General features: G+C 58.9%; 2 protein-coding genes across 2 annotated transcripts in view; one reads left to right on the forward strand and one right to left on the reverse strand.

The window, feature by feature from the left end:
• The first annotated feature begins 429 nt into the window (after positions 1-429).
• LDLRAD2 (low density lipoprotein receptor class A domain containing 2) lies at positions 430-10,640 on the forward strand. Its single transcript, XM_004679371.1, has 6 exons — positions 430-511; positions 4,473-4,916; positions 6,057-6,188; positions 9,480-9,635; positions 9,737-9,898; positions 10,564-10,640. Exons 1-6 carry the CDS (start codon positions 430-432, stop codon positions 10,638-10,640), a joined length of 1,053 nt encoding a protein of 350 aa, XP_004679428.1.
• HSPG2 (heparan sulfate proteoglycan 2) overlaps positions 10,282-17,659 on the reverse strand; it is a 106,062-nt gene continuing 98,684 nt past the window's right edge. The window contains exons 85-100 of the mRNA XM_012722090.1: positions 17,361-17,505; positions 17,187-17,286; positions 16,943-17,052; positions 16,708-16,816; positions 16,274-16,372; positions 15,684-15,905; positions 15,154-15,398; positions 14,603-14,774; positions 14,396-14,518; positions 14,246-14,299; positions 12,721-12,796; positions 12,548-12,626; positions 12,334-12,404; positions 12,057-12,140; positions 11,590-11,693; positions 10,282-11,446 (exon numbers count right to left, since the gene is read on the reverse strand). Coding sequence (XP_012577544.1) covers positions 11,274-11,446; positions 11,590-11,693; positions 12,057-12,140; positions 12,334-12,404; positions 12,548-12,626; positions 12,721-12,796; positions 14,246-14,299; positions 14,396-14,518; positions 14,603-14,774; positions 15,154-15,398; positions 15,684-15,905; positions 16,274-16,372; positions 16,708-16,816; positions 16,943-17,052; positions 17,187-17,286; positions 17,361-17,505 — 1,966 coding nt within the window. The 3' untranslated portion in view covers positions 10,282-11,273. The remainder of the gene's footprint in view (positions 11,447-11,589; positions 11,694-12,056; positions 12,141-12,333; positions 12,405-12,547; positions 12,627-12,720; positions 12,797-14,245; positions 14,300-14,395; positions 14,519-14,602; positions 14,775-15,153; positions 15,399-15,683; positions 15,906-16,273; positions 16,373-16,707; positions 16,817-16,942; positions 17,053-17,186; positions 17,287-17,360; positions 17,506-17,659) is intronic.

Genomic DNA, 17,659 nt, shown 5'->3' on the forward strand with positions numbered 1-17,659 from the left:
TGACCTTGTGCTGCCTCAGCAGTTCCCAGAGTGGCCCTTGGCATATGGGGCCTCCTTTAAGCCCTGGGATGCCCACTTATCCAGGAAGGTAGCAGCTCTCTGAGGCTGCGCTCCCACTCACCCTGCTGCTGAGCAGGATCTGAGTTTCCCAGTTCCTTTTCCCCAAGGGGTGAGCAGACATCATCCCCCCTTTCTCCCCCTGCTCCAGGCCAAGCCCCAAATCTCCCAGGCAACCCTGGACACAATCCTGATCTGAAGGAGGATCAGGAACTGAAGCATGCAGATCAGTGTAAAGAGCTGGGACCTGCCTCTCCTTTCCCTGTGTCCTGTTAGCCTCCAGGCTGACTCACAGGTCCCCACATCCTGGTCTCCCCCAGGCCACAGTGAAGATTCCCAGGTCTGCCCCCTTGCTGGGCGCACAGGGCCTGGATGGAGGCCTGTCTGCTGCTGTTACCCCCAAGGCTGCTCCTCCTGGGGACTGCCATTCTGATTGTGTCTGCTCCCGACACAGGTGAGTAGAGAGGGGCCCATGGGGCAGGCAGAAAATCTGCACCTGCCCCCCGCCCAGAGACTGGCTTTCCCCAATCAGTCCTCACCTACACAGGCTGGGTCCCTTGAGTTGGGGGAGTCTGGGAAACCTTTTGCTTCATATTGCTAGGCACCCCCTAAATCTATCTCAAGCCCCTCTGGAAGGCTGGGGTACCCAGTGACCCAGAAGTAGGGGCCTGGCTGTAGAAGGGACAGTTTTAAGCCTGGCAATGGAAAATATCATGAGCTTTGGAGTCAGACTCATTCACACCATCTTTTTCTATTCAAGACCATTGCTTCACCTTCCTAAGCCTCCGTTTCATTTCTTTTTTTTTTTTTTTTAGATTTCTTATCTATGCATACAAGAACTGGGGTGTAGGCCACAGGTGTAGGGGTGAGAGGTTGCATCGGGCAGCATCACAATGATTTAAAAAAAAAATGAGTCATAGAGCAGAGTACATAATGCAGGAAGCTGCTGAAGAGCAAGATCTCGACCTTTTTATGGACAAAATACAGCATCAGTTGTAGGGGAAGTAGGTTAAAGGAAATGAACAATAGGACAGTTATCTGTAGAGAGGTGAGTCTGCCCTCCAGGCACTGCTCATCAGCTGGATGACTCAGTCTTGTAATGGCCATCTAGCCCTTGTTCCCAGTCAGGGTTACAATCTTATCTACAAGGCTTCCCACTGAGCATCAAGTACAGGTCCTTAGCCCCCAGGGCATTGCTGGTTTTACCTCGTGGCAGACCAGTAAGTTTACACATCACTCATCAGCACACCCCCCCCCACCTTCCTGCTCAGACCTCTCACCAGGCACCCCCTTCCCAGGGTGATCAAGCTTTCTGCTCTCGATTGACCTGAAAGGCACCTTGTGAGGTTTGGCTCCTATGACTGGTTTCTGAAGGTCAGTTCTGACCTTGTATAGGAATGCAGAACTACAGGTAGCAAAATGGTGGCCCAATAGGCCTCTGGACTAGCAGACCCACAAGAGAGGGAAGTATAAGGGGTAGATCAACTGAAACACACTGCTGAGGGGAGCAGCAGGCGAGACAGGAGACGTCTGCTGTGCCAGTAGGTCAGCAACCTGGCTGGAGGTCAAACTCATGTTGAAGTAGCTAATGATAGCTTTATAGGGCTGTGTCTTTAACCCCTGAACCACTGGGGAGTTCCAGCCTCAGTTTCTTCAACAGTAAAAGGGGGATAATAATAAGCCCTTGCTCCTCAAGAGATTATTGTTGGGGGCGACCAGGTGCTAAAGATAACACAACTACCTGTGGGACTAGATAAGGGAGATTACAAACTGGGCCTCACATCCAAGTGTGATAATTAACTGGGCCTCTCATCTGGGAGATGCGTGTGGGAGGAACTGGGCCTAGCATCAGGGGGCACAGGCATGAGTCACCCCTTTCGAATGTGAACCTAGAATCTATATGAGACCCTTTTCCCCTATAGCACTGGCAGTAGCTGCGGACCCCACCCTAGGGGCTCCGTCTCAGCTGCTGTCCGGGAGCAATAAACTCTGCTTGCTCAGCCTTTCTGCCTCCCGTCTTTCTTCTTTGCGGCCTGTCACAGAAATCGGGACAAAAAACAAATTGGTGCCGAAACCTGGGACGGCTGAGTAGAGCCGTCCTCTGAACCTTTTCTGTGACCTGCGGGCTTCTTTTCTCCTCTCTTCCCTTCTCTCTGGAGTGTACCTGTGGATGTGTGAGTGAGTGAACAGCTCTTACCCTGGTCCTAGCGTACAGGCTCGGGCTTGACTGGGACTATCCTTGTCCTTGAGACCGACCCATAGGCTCAGTGGAGACTTGGCCAGTAGCTCTAGGCCAGGCCTACCAGGCGCGGGGCTTATACGCGCGCTCCTATGCCAAGGGTCTCTTTAGATTCCGTGAGGAGTCAGGCTGGAACAGTCCATTTGAATGTACCCTGATCCCCAAGGCCTACTGGCCTCCCTCTTTGCCACAAGCTTTCTGTTGGTCTTGGCATTTTGCTCCCCTTGGCATCACCTCTGTGGTGCCAAAGATACCACATGATTACATTGCAGCACCTGGTCACTCCTAACAATTATTATTATTGTGCATATGAAAACTGTGCAAGGCCCTTAGTGTCAGGCACGCAGAAGGCACTCGTTGACCCACTCTCTGACCTCACCTGGCAGACGGGGGTGTGGGAGGGGGCAGTCAAGCAGGAAAGTGCTCTCACAGTTTGAGTCCTGGTGGAGAATTTCATCCTTGAAGGTTCACACTCAGGCAGGTCCTCAGGCACCTTCCATGCACCAAAAAAGGCACCTCCTCTTCTCTCTGTAACACAAAAATCAGCGAGTTTGAGTACTGACGTATTATCTAATTGAACTCTCAACAATCCTGCACCAGAGAGGATATTTTGGGCTAGTAATAATGAGCAAATTAAATGAGGCATAAGCCATAGGATATTTATTTCACTTTAGAGTGAGCAAGGGCCTCCCTGGTGGCACACGGTTTAAGTCTCAGCACTGTCACACTGTCACCAGTCACTGAGGTTTGAGTTTGATCCCCAGTTAGGGGGTCAGCCCCATGGCACAACAGACCTTTCTGTCTTACCTGCTGCTCCCCTCAGCAGTGCATTTCAGCAGATTCACCTGTTCCACTCACCACTCTGTCTCTGGTGAATCTTTTCACATACACACCCACACCTCTGGCCTGCACCCCAGTTCTTGTATGCATAAATAAATATTAAATAAACTAAAAAAAGAAGAACAGGCAGGTGATTGAGAGAAGCTCATTCTGTAGTTCAAGCCAGAGCTTCTCCATCATGCTCATGACCTCACCCGGGCAGAATGGCTGCTGAAGCACTGGGCATCATATCTGTGCAACAGCTTGCCAAAACAGGAAGAGCCTCCTCAGCACCTAGTTCTCCCTTTCCCTCTCTTTTTTAAAAAATAGATTTATTTATTTGTGCATACAGAACTAGGGTGCAGGCCGGAGGTGGAGGGGCAGTGAGAAGATTCACCAGAGACAGAGTGGGGAGCAGAACAGGCAGAATGGAGAAGTACACTGCTGAGGGGAGCAGCGGGAGGGTCAGGAGAGGTCTGCTGAGCCATGAGGGCCAGCTCCCTGGCTGGGAATCAACCTGTTCAAAAGCGGCTGCGGCTAGCTTCATATTGCTGCGCTTAACCATTGCGCCACCAGGGAGGGCGCTCTCTCTCTTTTTTTAAATCAGGAAACTAACCCCAGGGACCTCCAGCAAACTTCTTAAATCTCACTGGCCTGAGCCACGTCCCAGGCCAATCTCTAAAACTGGCAAACTGAGTGAGAATTACAAGGTTTGGCTTAGCCCAATCTCGAGGGGTGCTGGCATACTAGTTCTTGACAGCTGAAGGGAATGAGAGCTCCTTTAGCAAGGAGACACAGGGCATGGCTGTTGGATGGGCAGGTGTCCATCCCACCCACTCCTGACCCTCCACTCTCACTCCCTAACACTCACTCACCAGCAGCCACAGTCAGGACACGAGCACATGTCCACAATCTTTTAGTTTCAAGTCCAGAATACCAAAGCTTGTGAAATACAACTTTGCTTTTCTATAATTTACTGGCAGCATGCAGATGTGATGCTGCTCTCTGAGTCACTCTTTGCCCTAGAAAATGTGTCTGATCACAAATGGCTGTTGCAGAAGCCATTCCGGGTGCAACATAATATACCTTACACACATACATCATATTATCTTTAAGATCTGGAAAATTCTGAAGCACATCCTGTGGCTTTGGAATAAGAGACTGAGAATTTAAGTTACTTAATCCTCACAAAAGTTTGACATTGCTTAATCATCCCCACTCGACCGGCGAGGAAACGGAGGCTCAGAGAAGGTGAGTGACTTGCGTGGGGTCACACAGCGAGCAGGGGGCAGAGGAGCAGGGGCAGAGCCAAGCTTGGGAGCAGGACGCCGGCTCAGACTTCGTCCTTTCCCCGCAGCCGACCTGGTGGCCCTGTGCGGGCAGACGCGGCAGGTGGCCGGGCTGCTGCTGCGCTCGCACCCGGCGTCGCGCAGGTTCTACTTCGTGGCCCCCGACACCGACTGCGCGCTCTGGGTTCGAGCGGCGGCCCCGGGCGACAGGATCCGCTTCCAGTTCCGCTTCTTCCTGGTGTACAGCCTGACTCCCGGGGCCCCGGAGCCCCGGGCGAGCGCGGCACCCAACGCCTCTTCGGCGGAGCCCACAGACCGGTGCTTCCCCGGCTCCTACCTGCAGTTCTACGAGGGCCCTGCGGGGGCGCCCCGACCCCTGGGGGACCCGCTCTGCGGCCTGACCATCCCCGACCCGGTGGCGTCCTCCGGACCGGTCCTCGGCCTGCGCCTGGCCACCAGAGGCCGCCGGCCCCGCGTGGACTTCGTGGGAGAAGTCACCTCTTTCCGTTTGGGTGCGTTGGGGCTGCGTCCTCTAGGCTGGGGGCACCTGTTCCCGGGAGCCACCAAGGGCTCTTGAACAGTGGAGGACAGGACGAGGGGGCTGGGGCCTGAGAGTGGGGAGGAGCGGGAACTGATTCCTGGCTTAGGGTGTCGCAGGAAGGGACATTCCAGACCCCAAGAACCACGTCCATTGGGGGTCCGCAACAGCAGACGCCCCACCAGCCCGACCCCCACTCCCCCTCGTGTGCACGCCTCACACTGGAGCACCACGCGCCCTGCCGGTGGGACACCTATCCCCAAGCCAGCCTAGCACATCGCATGACTTGTACTCACACACCGCACACACTCCTCACGCTGCACACACGACGCACATCACACACGGTGCCACTCTGCACGCCCACACACTCGCGCTCACACCCTGGCACTCTGTCCTGGGCCAGCCCTTCGGATGCTTGACAAACTAGGGCTCTGGGGATGGTGACAGAGACCCACTCCAGCGAGGGAAGGTACCGTGTCCACAGTGCCCCTGGGCAGCAGTGCCTGTGGCGTGGAGGGACAGATTCCATCCCTCTCACAGCAACTCTGCACTGCAGCTACTTGGGGAAGAGAGTGGCGGGCAGAGCTGATGGCAAATGCAAAGCCTTGAGCGAGGGTTTGTAGAGCGTTCGGGTTCACGTACCCACACACAGGCAGACACACATCACACCCACTATGTGCCAGGAGGCCTAGGAAACTCGGGTTCCAGAACTAGGTAGCCTGGGGCTGAATTCCCTCTCTGCGGCTTCACTCCAAGCTGTGAAGTCTTGGTCAAGGGACTTCATCTTCCTGTGTCTGCATCTTCTCATTCTAAAAAGTAGGGTTAATAGCATTTATCCCCTAGGATTATGGTGAGATCTTAATGAGCTGAGATGTGAATGAAGCGTCTGCAAGGGTGGCCGGCTTGGAACAGGAACTCCAGAATGGTCAGCCGCCATCCTCACCACCAGCAGCACCATCACACTGGTCATCACGCACTTCTCTCCCACGAGAAGCTCATCCACTCGCACCTGGAAACAGCCCTCCCTGCTCCCCCTCCCACATTCCTCATCGTGGGGTCCTCTGTGTCCTGGGAGACCCAGCATTCTCACCTCATGCTTCCCCTCTCCGACCAGGATCCTGCGGTCCCTACTTCCGGTGTGAGAACAGCGTGTGCATCCCCCCAAGCCTGGTGTGTGACCCCTGGGACATGGACAACTGTGGCGATGGCAGTGACCAGGCTTCCTGGCCACCAGCCAGCTGCAGAGGTGAGTGGTGGCACGGCTGCACCCTGAGCCCTGAGCCGTGAGGAGGGAAGGACGACTCCATTTCCCGTTCCCTGGCTCAGGACTTCTGTGGGAGGGCTCGAGGCAGGGTGGCAGAGACAGTAAGGGAGGCTCGGTGGGGAATGGATTCTTAGGCCACCTGAGAACCAGAGCGACTCAGCAGGAACGATGCTAGAGACATCTAGTCCAGCCGCTTCCAAACATCACTTCAGTGGTGGAGCCTTTTCCTAAGTGGAACTTTGCACCGAGGCCCAGGACAATAAAAGGAGAGGTGTTTTATTTACGTAAACTTGGGGGATACTGACTGATGCTCCACCAAGGAACCTCAATTTTAAAAAAAAATTATTTATTTATGCATACAAGAGCTGGGGTGTAGGCTGGAGATGTGGGGGGAGGGCATGGGGATGAGAGGATTCGCCAGAGACAGAGTGGGGAGCAGAACACCGCTGAGGGGAGCAGCAGGTGGGTCAGGAGAGGTCTGCTGCGCCATGTGGGTCAGCTCCACGTCTGGGGACCTCATGCTGCAGTGGCTGCGGACAGCTTCACAGTGCTGTGTCTTCTGGGGAGACCCAGAAACCTGAATTTGACTCTCCACTAATCGCATTTTATAGATGGGGAAACTGAGGTCTCGGGAGGAGAAATGAGTAGCTCCAGGCCCTAGACTATGAGAGGCCAAACCATGAGCCACCTCTGTTATGAGTGGGGGGACCAGCATCGGTCACCCAGAAGATCCTTCCTGGAGACGTGGCAATGCCTGTCCCCTAACCAGGGCTGCTACCTACGGATGAACCAGGGAAGGCAAAAAAAAGCACCTAGCTGAGTGGTGAATGCAGCTCCGAGGGTCCCACACTGCAGCACGGACTCTGTGGTCTCCCTGACACCCTTTCTGCTGTGCTCACGGCTCCTCCGTCCTCGTCCGCCCCCTCCTGCCCACGTGCTCAGTGGTGTCCTTTCCATTGCCAGCTGGGCTGTCTTTGAACTCGTTACACAACTGCCTCCCTCCCTGACATCTCGGGTGTGCAGGCAGGCAGCCTCTCCCACCTGGCTCGCCCCCGCTGAACTCCTGAGCCCCGGCCCCAGCCCCCAGCTGCTCGTCACCAGCTTCCCCTTCTTCCAAGCGGTTGAGTCACCGCATCCCCAGTATTTCCCTGGTGTTTTCTCCCAAGGCCAGGGCTGTGGGTCATCAGGAAGAAGACCAAGGAGGCCAAGCGTCGTCCCATCCCACCTGACCAAGGTGGTCACAGCGAGCAGGATCCGTGACTGTTGACAGTCGTGGCCTCGGAGGTTGAGATCACGCTTGTGGGGTTTCTTCACTGGTACCCTTTCTGCCTTCTTTCCAACTGTTGCCTTTAGGAGGAAGTCACCAGGCAGCCCACATTTACAGTGGAGCAGGGAGGCTGTTAGACTCTAAGTCAGATTGTCACTCCTGCTCAGAACCCTCCAGATGACTTGTTCACTCAGCCTGCAGGCTGCCGGCTCTGAGTCACGCCCCCGTTACCTCCGAGCCTGCTCACTCCTCCGCTCCTTGATTCCCCCTGCTCCAGGCTTGTGCTGCTCTGGCCTCCGCCTGGAAGGCTGTGAGACGTCTCCATGCTGTTGCCTTTGTCCCCTCAGGTTTCTGCTCAACATTCACCAGAGTGCTCACTGAAAATTGGGAGTCCCAGGCCCTCCCCCGTGGCACAACAGGTTAAAATGTAACAGGGGGGTCCCTAGGGAAAGGGGAAGTTCCAGGTTCCCTGTCCCACCCAGGAGGGTGGAGCTGAGCAGAGAAAAGATGGGAAGAGAATGAATCTGAAGAGAAGAAAGAAGCAGGATGGAGAGGCAGGAGACCTGCGGAAGCCACACGGAGCAGACACATGTGAAGAAACTGTGTTTGCATCTTTGTCCAGCACTGGTTGAAACAGATGTGGGTGAGAGACCTTGGGGAGATTCACTACGGCAGCGTTTACAGTGATTTTGATTTTGCTCTTCTCCTCCCAGACTTGTCTGGCCATTTCTGACCCTTTTCTATGGGTCCCCACCAGAAGGTGCTTTAGAATCGTGGCGGGCTTTCAGGTCTTGCTTTGGGCCAGTCCCTTTTGGGTGGACTTTTGCCCGTGAGGGGATGGGTAACTTCAGCTGTTTGATCAAGAAATTATATTCTTTGTCTTCTGGATTGTGTACTCACTGTATTAAAGTTCCTTTTCATTAAAAGTCTTACATGTTTTATCTTGATGCGGCGGATGGCAGAACCTATTTAGAGCAGGCAGGTTTGGGGGTTCAGTGGTGCCCCTCTCTCCTTGCCCTGTAATAAAAGCACAGCACTGTGAAGCTATCTGCAGCCACTGCAGCATGAGTTCCATCCCCAGCCAGGGAGCTGGGCCACAGGGCGCAACAGACCTCTCCTGCCCCACCTGCTGCTCCCCTCAGCAGTGCCTTTCATTACATCTCCCTGTTCTGCTCCCTGCTCTGACTTTGGTGAATGCTCTCACCACCCCCAACCCCCACCCCTCTGGCCTGTACCTCAGTTCTTGTATGCATAAATAAATCTTTTAGAAAAAAGGAGTCCTGTGTCACCAACAGATGAACAAGCACCATGCGCCTGTACATACAATGGGATATTCTTTGGTCCTAAAAATGTAGGGGGTTCTGACATGCTTGACTACATAGGACCTTGAGGCCATTGGCTCGGTGAAATAAGGGTCACCAAAAGGCCGAAGTCTGTTGACCTCACTTTTCCCAGGTACTTAGAACAGAGACAGAAAGAAGGACGTTGCCAGGGGCTGTGTAGAGGAGCGATGGGAGTGGTTTAATGGGTGAGTTTTAGGTTTGCAAGATGAAGATAATGATCGATGATCATCATTATCAATGATGACCGTACAATGAGTATCGGTTAAGCTGCTGACTGTCCACTTAAAATGAACGGACCTCGCCATGCCCGTTTCCTTGTCTGTAAGGTGGATGATAGGCCCAAGCTTTCAGAGTCGTCATACACTTTAAGTGAACTGCTGTTAGCGGGCTGGCCTGAGCGTGGTGCCCGGGGCTCCGGGAAGTGCTCACTCCGTGAGCATTCTCCTTCTTGAGATGTGGCTCCCTCCACAGACCTAGGCCTGACACAGGCCCGTGTATGGGGTAGGGAGGGGGCCCCCCACGTCCAGTTCCAGGACCTGGGCAAGTGACTTAACCTTTCTGTAAAATGGAAACACTGGTATCCAGAGGGGCTTGGAGAGGGCCGAGCAGGGCCTCGGCAGATGAGATGGCGGCGTCAGGTGTGGGCTCTTGTCCCCGCCGCAGGCCCCTCTCTGGTGCCCAGCCCGGCGGGGAGTACAGGCGGCCAAGCCCCCACGCTGCCGACTCTCCCTGCAGCTCTCAGGTCTGCAGGCACCATCTGTGCTACAGCCGGCAGCACCGTCGCAGACCCGGACGCCCAGCAAGCCACAGCTCGGGCAGGTAGGTGGCACTCACTCCCCAAGTCACACCCAGATCACGAGGTCCCTCTGCAGAGGAAGGGGGCAGGGACTCGAGCCTGGTGGACTCCCCTTTCCTTACAGGTCCCCGACTTCATGGGGTGGCGCTGGCCGCCTTGCTGCTCCTGGCCTCTGCCGGCCTCCTCGTGGGCCTCCTGTGCTGCTGCTGCTGCTCCAGCCGGCTGGCCTGCGGGGGCCGTGCCCGTGGGCTCGGGCTCAGCTGTACCATCTGTTACCTGAGTCCGGGTCAGGTGGCTCCCGGAGGGCTGCAGCCGCGTGGGCCAGCCCCGCAGGGCCAGGAAGGCCACCTCTAGAGAGGCTACAGCCATCAGAGGAAGAGGGTGGCCTCTGGGTCTAGACAGAGCCCACCACACTCCACCCAGGCTGTCGGCTTTGGGGCCTGAGCCCGGCTGCTCTCCCGGACGAGGTGGTTCTCTCCTCCCAGGTTGTTGCGATGGTGGCAGGAGGTTGAGGACCTTTCTGCAGCTGGCATGCAGGCTGGCGCTCTGCTCGATGGGCCGAACGCAGGGAGTGGGCCCTTGCTGACGCCAGACCCAACCAGCTGTTTCGCCCCATCCCAGTCCACGCTCAGGTCCCGCCCAATCAAGTCCCAGACCCAGGAGACGGCCTGGCGGGGATAGCACCGTTTATTAAGAAAGATCAAGACAAAGACCACAGGAGGGTCCCTTCTAGCACACAAGAGGCCAGGTGTCCTGACCCCACAGTCTGAGGGCTGCTGGCGGGGACGGCGCTGGCTCCAGTTGGGCCCTCGGGCTCCCACAGATGGGGCAGGGCGGTCATGGCCCTTCCAGCTCCTCCAGTCATGAGTCCTGGCTTCCCCGACTCAAGGCACTAACTCTTTCGACCACCGACACCCCTCCCCCCCATGTCCCCTGGGCCTTCACTTCCAGATCAGTGGGGGGATGTGGCCTGGTGTGTGGGCGGGGCCCTCTCCGTGCTGGGCTCTGCCTGTAGCAGCTCCCGGTAAAGGTGGGGGTGGTTTTCCTGGCAGCTCCAGAGGGCAGAGGTCCTGGGTGGCACTGGGGTGGGGGTGGGATGGGAGGATGCAGCCAGGAGGATTTGGCAGGAGGGGGCGGCTGGGACACGGGCTGGGAGGGGGCTGCCTGCCCACGGAGGAGCTGCCTTTTGCTCACAGCTGGCACTGAAGAGCTTCCCCAGCCCAGAGGAGGGTGGCAGGGGCCATGCCACGCCCTGCTCCAGGAAGCTAGCCAGGCTCCAGGCGGGACGCAGAGGGTGGCTCTTGTGGGAATGAGGGTTTGTTCAAGGGCTGCAGAGCAGGCGCCCGCCTCTGCCCCGGGGGCTCCATGCAGGGGCGGTGGGGCAGTCCTGAGCCCACTCGGCCACCGAGCCTGAGCCCACGTCCGGGCGGCCCTCTGAGGCGATCGCTTCCATCCAACTGCCCTGCCCACCGGCCTGGGACTTTGCCCAGGTGTGAGTGGGGGTGACCTGCGCACCCTTCAGTCCAGCCCAGGGCAGTAGCAGCAAAGCGTGGCATTGCCTCAGTTTCTTACAAAATATTCATCATAATAATATTAATAATAATATACTCGACACTGTGGGGCTGGGGCACTGCCCAGGAGTCCGGTGGGGCAGGCGGTGCCTACGAGGGGCAGGGGCGTGTGTTGGCACCCTCGCGGGCACTGTGCTGCAGGTCCAGTGGCTGTGGGGGCGGGGCGCCGGGCCGGGCACAATGCAGCACCAGGTTCTTGATACAGCCTGTGATGCCGGTGGTGAACCTGCCCCCGGTCAGTGAGGCCACGTTGGGGGCTCCGCCTGTGGGGAGGGAGAGGACGGGCCGTCAGCCCCGGGGTCCAGGGCGAGGCGATGGGCCCTATGCTCCAGGGCTGCGGGAGCCCCGTCGCCCACCGGCCCGGGGAGGGGCCTGGTCCCGCAGGAGGCCTGAGCCCGGAACTCACCGATGTAGATACTGCCCTTGGTGTTGACCGCCACGTTGGGGCCTGGGGACTGGCCGGTCACCAGCTCCTCACCGTCCACCTGGATGGAGCCTCTCCGGCCCTTGCTGCGGTGGAACCGGGTCAGCTCTGTCGGACTTGTTCCCTGCCCTCCCGATCCCAGGTGGTCTCCCTCCTCCACCGAGACTCCAGAGAAGTTGGCCCCACTGAGCCCTGAGATCTCTGCTGCCCCCACTGGAGAGCTGGCCCCACAAATGCCGCTTCAGGGCCCCCTCCCGGGTTTCCTCCACCCCCTGGGTGCTCACTTGCCTGCCCCACGAGCTCTCTGCCGCCCCGGAGGCCCGTGCTCTGGCTGGCGGCTCTCCCCAGCCCTGGCTTCTAGCTCGGACGCCCCAGAGCTCACGCCTGCCTCCCTGCACAGTGCGGGGCGTCCCGTCCCCCTCGCCCTAGTGCCCGGTGGGTTCCCTTACCGCAGCGCTATCACCCGATGCCACTCGCCGTCATTGATGGGGTCCTCAGAGACAAGATGCGCCTCCCCACTGCCCAGCTGGTAGCTGCAGTCACACAGGCCCAGAAAGTGTGAGCTGGGGCAGGACTGGAGTGGGGGCGGGAAGGCTGCAGTGTGTGTGGGAATGTGGGTGGTGTGTGACTGGGACACTGGGCACTGCAGCTTCCCATGGAGGAGCCCGGGGACTGAGCAAAGGAGGCTGAGGCGGGGGGGAGGAAGGGTCTGGTGCCAGGACCCACCTGAAGACAAGATGCCCGTCCTGAAGCCCGAGACTGATGAAGTCCTGGCCTCGACCAACCTCTCCCACCTCCTGCCAGGGAAGCATGGGGTTTTTGGGGTGCTCAGCCTGGAGAGCTGAAGACCCTGGGGGCTGTGGGCACAGCCTTCTCTCCCACTGCCCTGGACATCAGGAGGTTGGAAGCCTGAGATACTGGACCGGATGTCCACACTCACCACGCCCTGCCAGAGCAGGAGGCCACTGGCGGTGTTGCTCCGAACCTCCAGCTCGATGGTCTCGGGCACCTCGGGCAGGCTGTGGGGGGGCAGCATGTGAGCAAGTGCAAGTCCCAGGTTTCTGCTCCCTGCCCTGCCTCTCTCCTCCCCTGGGGCCCACAGGCCTTTCTCACCTCCTGGAAAAGGCGCTGCTGGGGAGGGCTAGGAAGCCGTCGTCATAGAAATAGGCTCCATACTGTCCGGGGGCGTCTGCAGAACAGGGGGCTGATGAGACCCACTCACCTGGATCAAGCATCCATCACACCTTGGCTCCCCTGACCCCCACTTCTGGCCTGATGTGTACTTCCAAGGGGGGGTCTGACCTGCAGTCCCTGGACACCCAGAGGGCCGTGAACTTGGATGGAAAAACAGCATAACTCTATTTCCCCTGACTTCTCACTGAAATCAAACTGTTCCCAGTGATGCTCAGAGGCAGTGAACCACCGGGGCAGCAGTGAGCCTGTGGCTTTGATGCTAGCAGGTGATACTTTATCATGTTAGCACGTGCAAATATTTTAAAACAATGTGTATGCTTATTGACACTAATTGGTAGCTGTTGGGCCCCCGTCAGTCTTGTTATTTAATGTGATAAAAAAGATGCACCTATTGCAAATCAGAAACATTTTAGTATTTTGATGACCTTATTGAAATATAATCATGTATTGATTTATTTGTATTAATGATGTATCATTATTTATACTTACGTATAATTGGCTCCCTTGGAAATCCTATCTGTTTTACTTTATGAAGTCAATAGGGCCCAGGCAGGGGAGCCCCCATTTACCAAGTTCTACTCTGGATTTAGCTCTGAAAGTCCCACTTCTGGAGAAAACCATTAGTTCTGCGCACACTAGCAGAGTTGGTCATCTAGGCCTATGCATATAAAAGGTCCAGAACCCTCGTGATTCCTCCATCATCGAGATGGGAAAATAGGCTCAAGGGGTGAAGCCTTGCCCAGAAAGTTGGGCGCCTGGGTGGCTACCTGGGCCTTTATCGCCACTGTGTGTCCCCGCTGCTCTTATCCACCTAAGGCCAGCTCTAGCCACTGTGGGCCTGGTAGCTGCAGGGGCGGGGGTCACAGCTAACACTTCCCAAGCACCTACTGTGTGCTAGTCACTGTGCAGGGTACAAACACCCTTTCATTTAACAGAATCCTTGTCATAATCCCGTGACTTAGACACACGGTTAACAAACGCTACCATTCTACACCCAATCTCTATTGTTCTAAGCATTTAAATATACTAAATAGATTTTGCTGTCACATAACATTTTATCTAAAACATTGTGAAAGGAGGTGATTTCTATTTTATACAGGAGAAAAGCAGGGAACAGAGAGGCTGAGTGATATCGAAAGTCATACAGTATCAGTATAAACGTAGGGTAAATAAGGCAGACCTCACGGATCCCACAGCCTCACTGCTGTTGGGGCCAGGGTGGGCACACAGATGCCTGCTGATGGACAGCACACAGGCGGAGACAGGCCAGAGTAGGTCAAGCGGCAGCCCAAGGTGGCCAAGCCAGTCTGGACCGGCAGGACCCAACTTTGCACCCAGGGAACTCCTCACTCGCGCCGCTGGCTGGCAGGTGGGAGGAGGGTGGAAAGCCCAAGCCAGGGAGAGAAGCCCTGTGGCCTCTCTGGCTGCCACAGCAAGTACGTACCATTGCCCCCGCTGCCTTCGAGATGCCACTCGGACTCCGGGCCGTGGCCAGGGCCTACGGGGTAGACAGGGTTCAGTTGCCGGGCACAGGTACCCGAGGGTACTGTGTGCAGGGTCCCAAGAGGGAGGTGAAGAGAAGTGAGGGGCTTACCTTGTTGGCAGCGTAGGCCAGAGAAGCCGGGCGGACAGAGGCAGCGGGTGCCCTGGCAGGTGCCCCCGTGCAGGCAAGGTTCCCGCAGTCGGCAGGGGTTCTCTTCGTGCTCACAGAGGTCGCCTGTGGGCCAGCGCCGAGTGAGGGGGCCGCTGGAGGGGAGCTGACCCCTGTCCCACCCGCCCCCAGGACCAGGCTGGCACACACCTTTGTAGCCGTCTCGGCACAGGCACTGGAACTCGTACTCGCCGGCAGGCATGCACGTGGCGCCGTGCTGGCAGGGCTGGCGCTCGCACGGGGAGCTGTCATAGCACTGCCCGATGCCCCGGCTGCCCAGGAAGCTGTAGGTGAGGTCCAGCCGCTTCCCATTCACTGACACCTGTGAGCACAGGGACACAGGGCTGCAGGCGGCAGCGGCCGACAGAGGGAGGCAGCGGAGTAGCTGGGAGCCCAAGCTGGAAGTAGCTGCGATTCTGGGGGAGTGAGGGGCACACATCCCTGGGTGTGCCGGACCCCTGCGCAGTCAGCCCTCAAGACAGCCCCTCCAAGCAGGTGCAGGTGGCCCCTTTCAGAGAGGAGGACACCGAGGCATTTCCCACTGTCCCGCCCTCACCGCCGAGGCAGAGGAGGGTGTGCAGGTTGAGGCCTGGCGCTGTCCCCCTCAGGGTGGGGGGCTGACGCCCAGGACCCCCAGCTGGTGCAGGCAGAGGGGCCCAGTCAGCACCCTCCCTCCTGCCTGTCCTCCGGCCGGTCCTCACCTCGCCCACGCAGCCCCGGAAGTGAGCGCTGACGTTGGTGGCCGGGGGCAGCGGCACGGAGGGCTCCACTCCGCCGAGGTAGAGGAGGGTGTGCAGGTTGAGGCCCTGGCTCTTGCCCGGGGAGGAGCGCAGCACGGGGCGGCCCCCGTTCACCTGCAGCTTCCCGTCCTTGTTGAGGCGCTCGGCAAACACGCGGTGCCAGCGGCCCAGGGCCAGCGGCTCGGGGCTCCGCAGGATGGCCAGCCCTGGGAAGGACGCAGGGTGGGCTGGGGACTCGGGTGGCCCGGCCCTGCCCTGCCCCGCCCCTTGAGCGCTGAGCAGATGGACACCGTTCTGCTGCTTCCCAGTGTCACGGGTCTAGGGACTGCACTAATGTCACACCATGAGAGCAGGAGCGAGAAGGAGCGGGGGCGCTGGGGGTGGGGGGCTGACCTCCCAGTTTATTCCTGTGAGTCTCCCTGAGACATGGGGTCAGGGGATGCACAAAGCTTGGCACCCAGAGCCAAGGGCATCTGGTGCCTGGTGCTCACCTGACCCCAACTCGTAGCGGAATTCCAGGTGGCTGTCCACCATCGCCAGGGACACGAAGTCCTCTACGGGCCCGCTCTTCCCCCCACTGAACAGCAAGATCCCATCCGGTGCCAGAGGCTTGAACTCCACGTCCAGGTGTAGCTCGTGGTGCGTGTTGGTGAGGGCGGGCAGCGTCAGGTAGGAGCCAGTGCCCGACATGGAGGGCGTGGTCACGGTCACACCTGCAGCAGCCACAGCTCAGCCGAGTCAGTGGGACACCGCAGCCCCAGGGAAAGTCCAGCTACAGAACCTTCTCAGGGACCCCTGCCCTCCCCGCTGGCCCTCCCCGAGGTCAGGACAAGCTGGGCAGCAGCCGCAGCCCCGCAGGAGACCAGGCCTGGAGGGCCTGTAACACAGGCCCCTCTGCAGATCTCCACTGAGAGATTCGGGCACAGCCTGACCAGCGGCCTTGGCGGCCCTCCAGAGCCGGGATGGTTTCACCATGCAGAGGGCATGTCATGCCTCAGAGCGGCGCTTCCAGCGGCCCCTCAACCCCGCCCGCCCGCCCGCCTGCCTGGGATCCCAGGGGTTCAGGCCCGGCTCTGCTCACCTTCCTCACACCTCAATCCCGAACGGCCCAGGTGACAGCGGCAGGTGTAGCCTCGGCCATCGGGTCGGTTGACACAGGTGGCGTCAGGCCCACAGGCCTCTGGGGGGGACACGAGAGCCAGAGGAGGGCATGGAGGTGACTCAGGAGAGGGACCCTGCTCATCCCTCCCCAGGGGCCTCAGCCCGTAAGGGGGGCGGAGAGGTGGCTGCGGGGGCCTTGGGCTGTCCAGGAGACCACAGTGGCAGGGTGGACTAGACCAGAAGTATGGCTAAGGGAAAGGAGGGATGGGAGGAGGTGGACAGGTGAACTGCGCGGACTCCTGAAAGACACCTGGGCAACGGGTGGGCTGGCAGGGTTGGGGGCACGTGTGCAGCGGGGGCAGGGCGAACATGGGGCAGCCCCGGGGTGGGGGCAGTGTCGGGACGGGCACGCACCTGGGTGGCAGTGCAGGGCCTGCGAGTGCTCGCAGCGGCTGCCGGTGAAGCCGGCCTGGCAGATGCACACGTAGCTGCTGCTCTCCGAGTCCTGGCACTGGCCGCCGTTCTGCAAGGCAGCCCCCCCACCCCCAAAGTCGGTCGGGAGTGCTCTGACCTCCCCCACTCCCACAGGGCCGGTCGGGGTGAGGCCAGTGACCAGGGGCAGCCCGGTGTTGTGGCAGCACAGGGTTACCTGGCAGGGCCGGTCCCGGCAGGTGGGGCAGTGGGAAATGCCGTGCGCCGTGAGGTTGAGGTCGTGGAAGACGATCTCCTCGCCCTGGATGCGCAGCTCACGGACGCAGCCTGGGCCGGGAGCAGAACGAGGCAGGATGGGGCCCCCCAGGCCTGCCAGGCTCCAGCTTCCACCCGGCAGTGCCCCCCCAGCTCCCAGGGGCCAGTGGGGTGAGGCCTGGCCAGGCTGGAGGACGGAAGCTCACCCACAAAGCCGCTGCTCAGTCCCGCCTTGGGGATGGCGCTGTAGTCGGGGTAGCCCCCCAGGTACAGCTCCTCGTTCAGGTCCAGGCCCTGGAACTTGCCCTGGGGAGCGGGGAGTCAGGAGTGGCAGGCAGAAGAGGGGGGAGGGTGCTGGAAATAGGGGACTGCGCTCTTACCTGGGAGGTCCCGTTGACAGGGGCCCGGCCGCCCACGATCAGGGAGCCGCGGGTAAGGCTGCGCAGCAGCGTCACCGTGTGGAACTGGCCCAGCGGCAGCGGGGTGGGGTGGCGGATGGTGGCCATGCCTGAGCCTGCATCAAACCTGCTCCGAGGGGCGGGAGGGCAGAGGAGACTGCGAGTGAGGGGCCAGCCTGGGCAAAGGAGACATCACCATCTCCTGTCCCGCCCCTGCCTCCTTCCCACCTAATGCCCGCCCTGGCCCCCTCCCCCCTCCCCAGGCCTTCTCCTGTCTCCTG

This window comes from Condylura cristata, unplaced genomic scaffold (assembly GCF_000260355.1).
Source record: "Condylura cristata isolate star-nosed mole 26May11 unplaced genomic scaffold, ConCri1.0 scaffold00008, whole genome shotgun sequence".
Classification (NCBI taxonomy): Eukaryota; Metazoa; Chordata; class Mammalia; order Eulipotyphla; family Talpidae; genus Condylura; species Condylura cristata.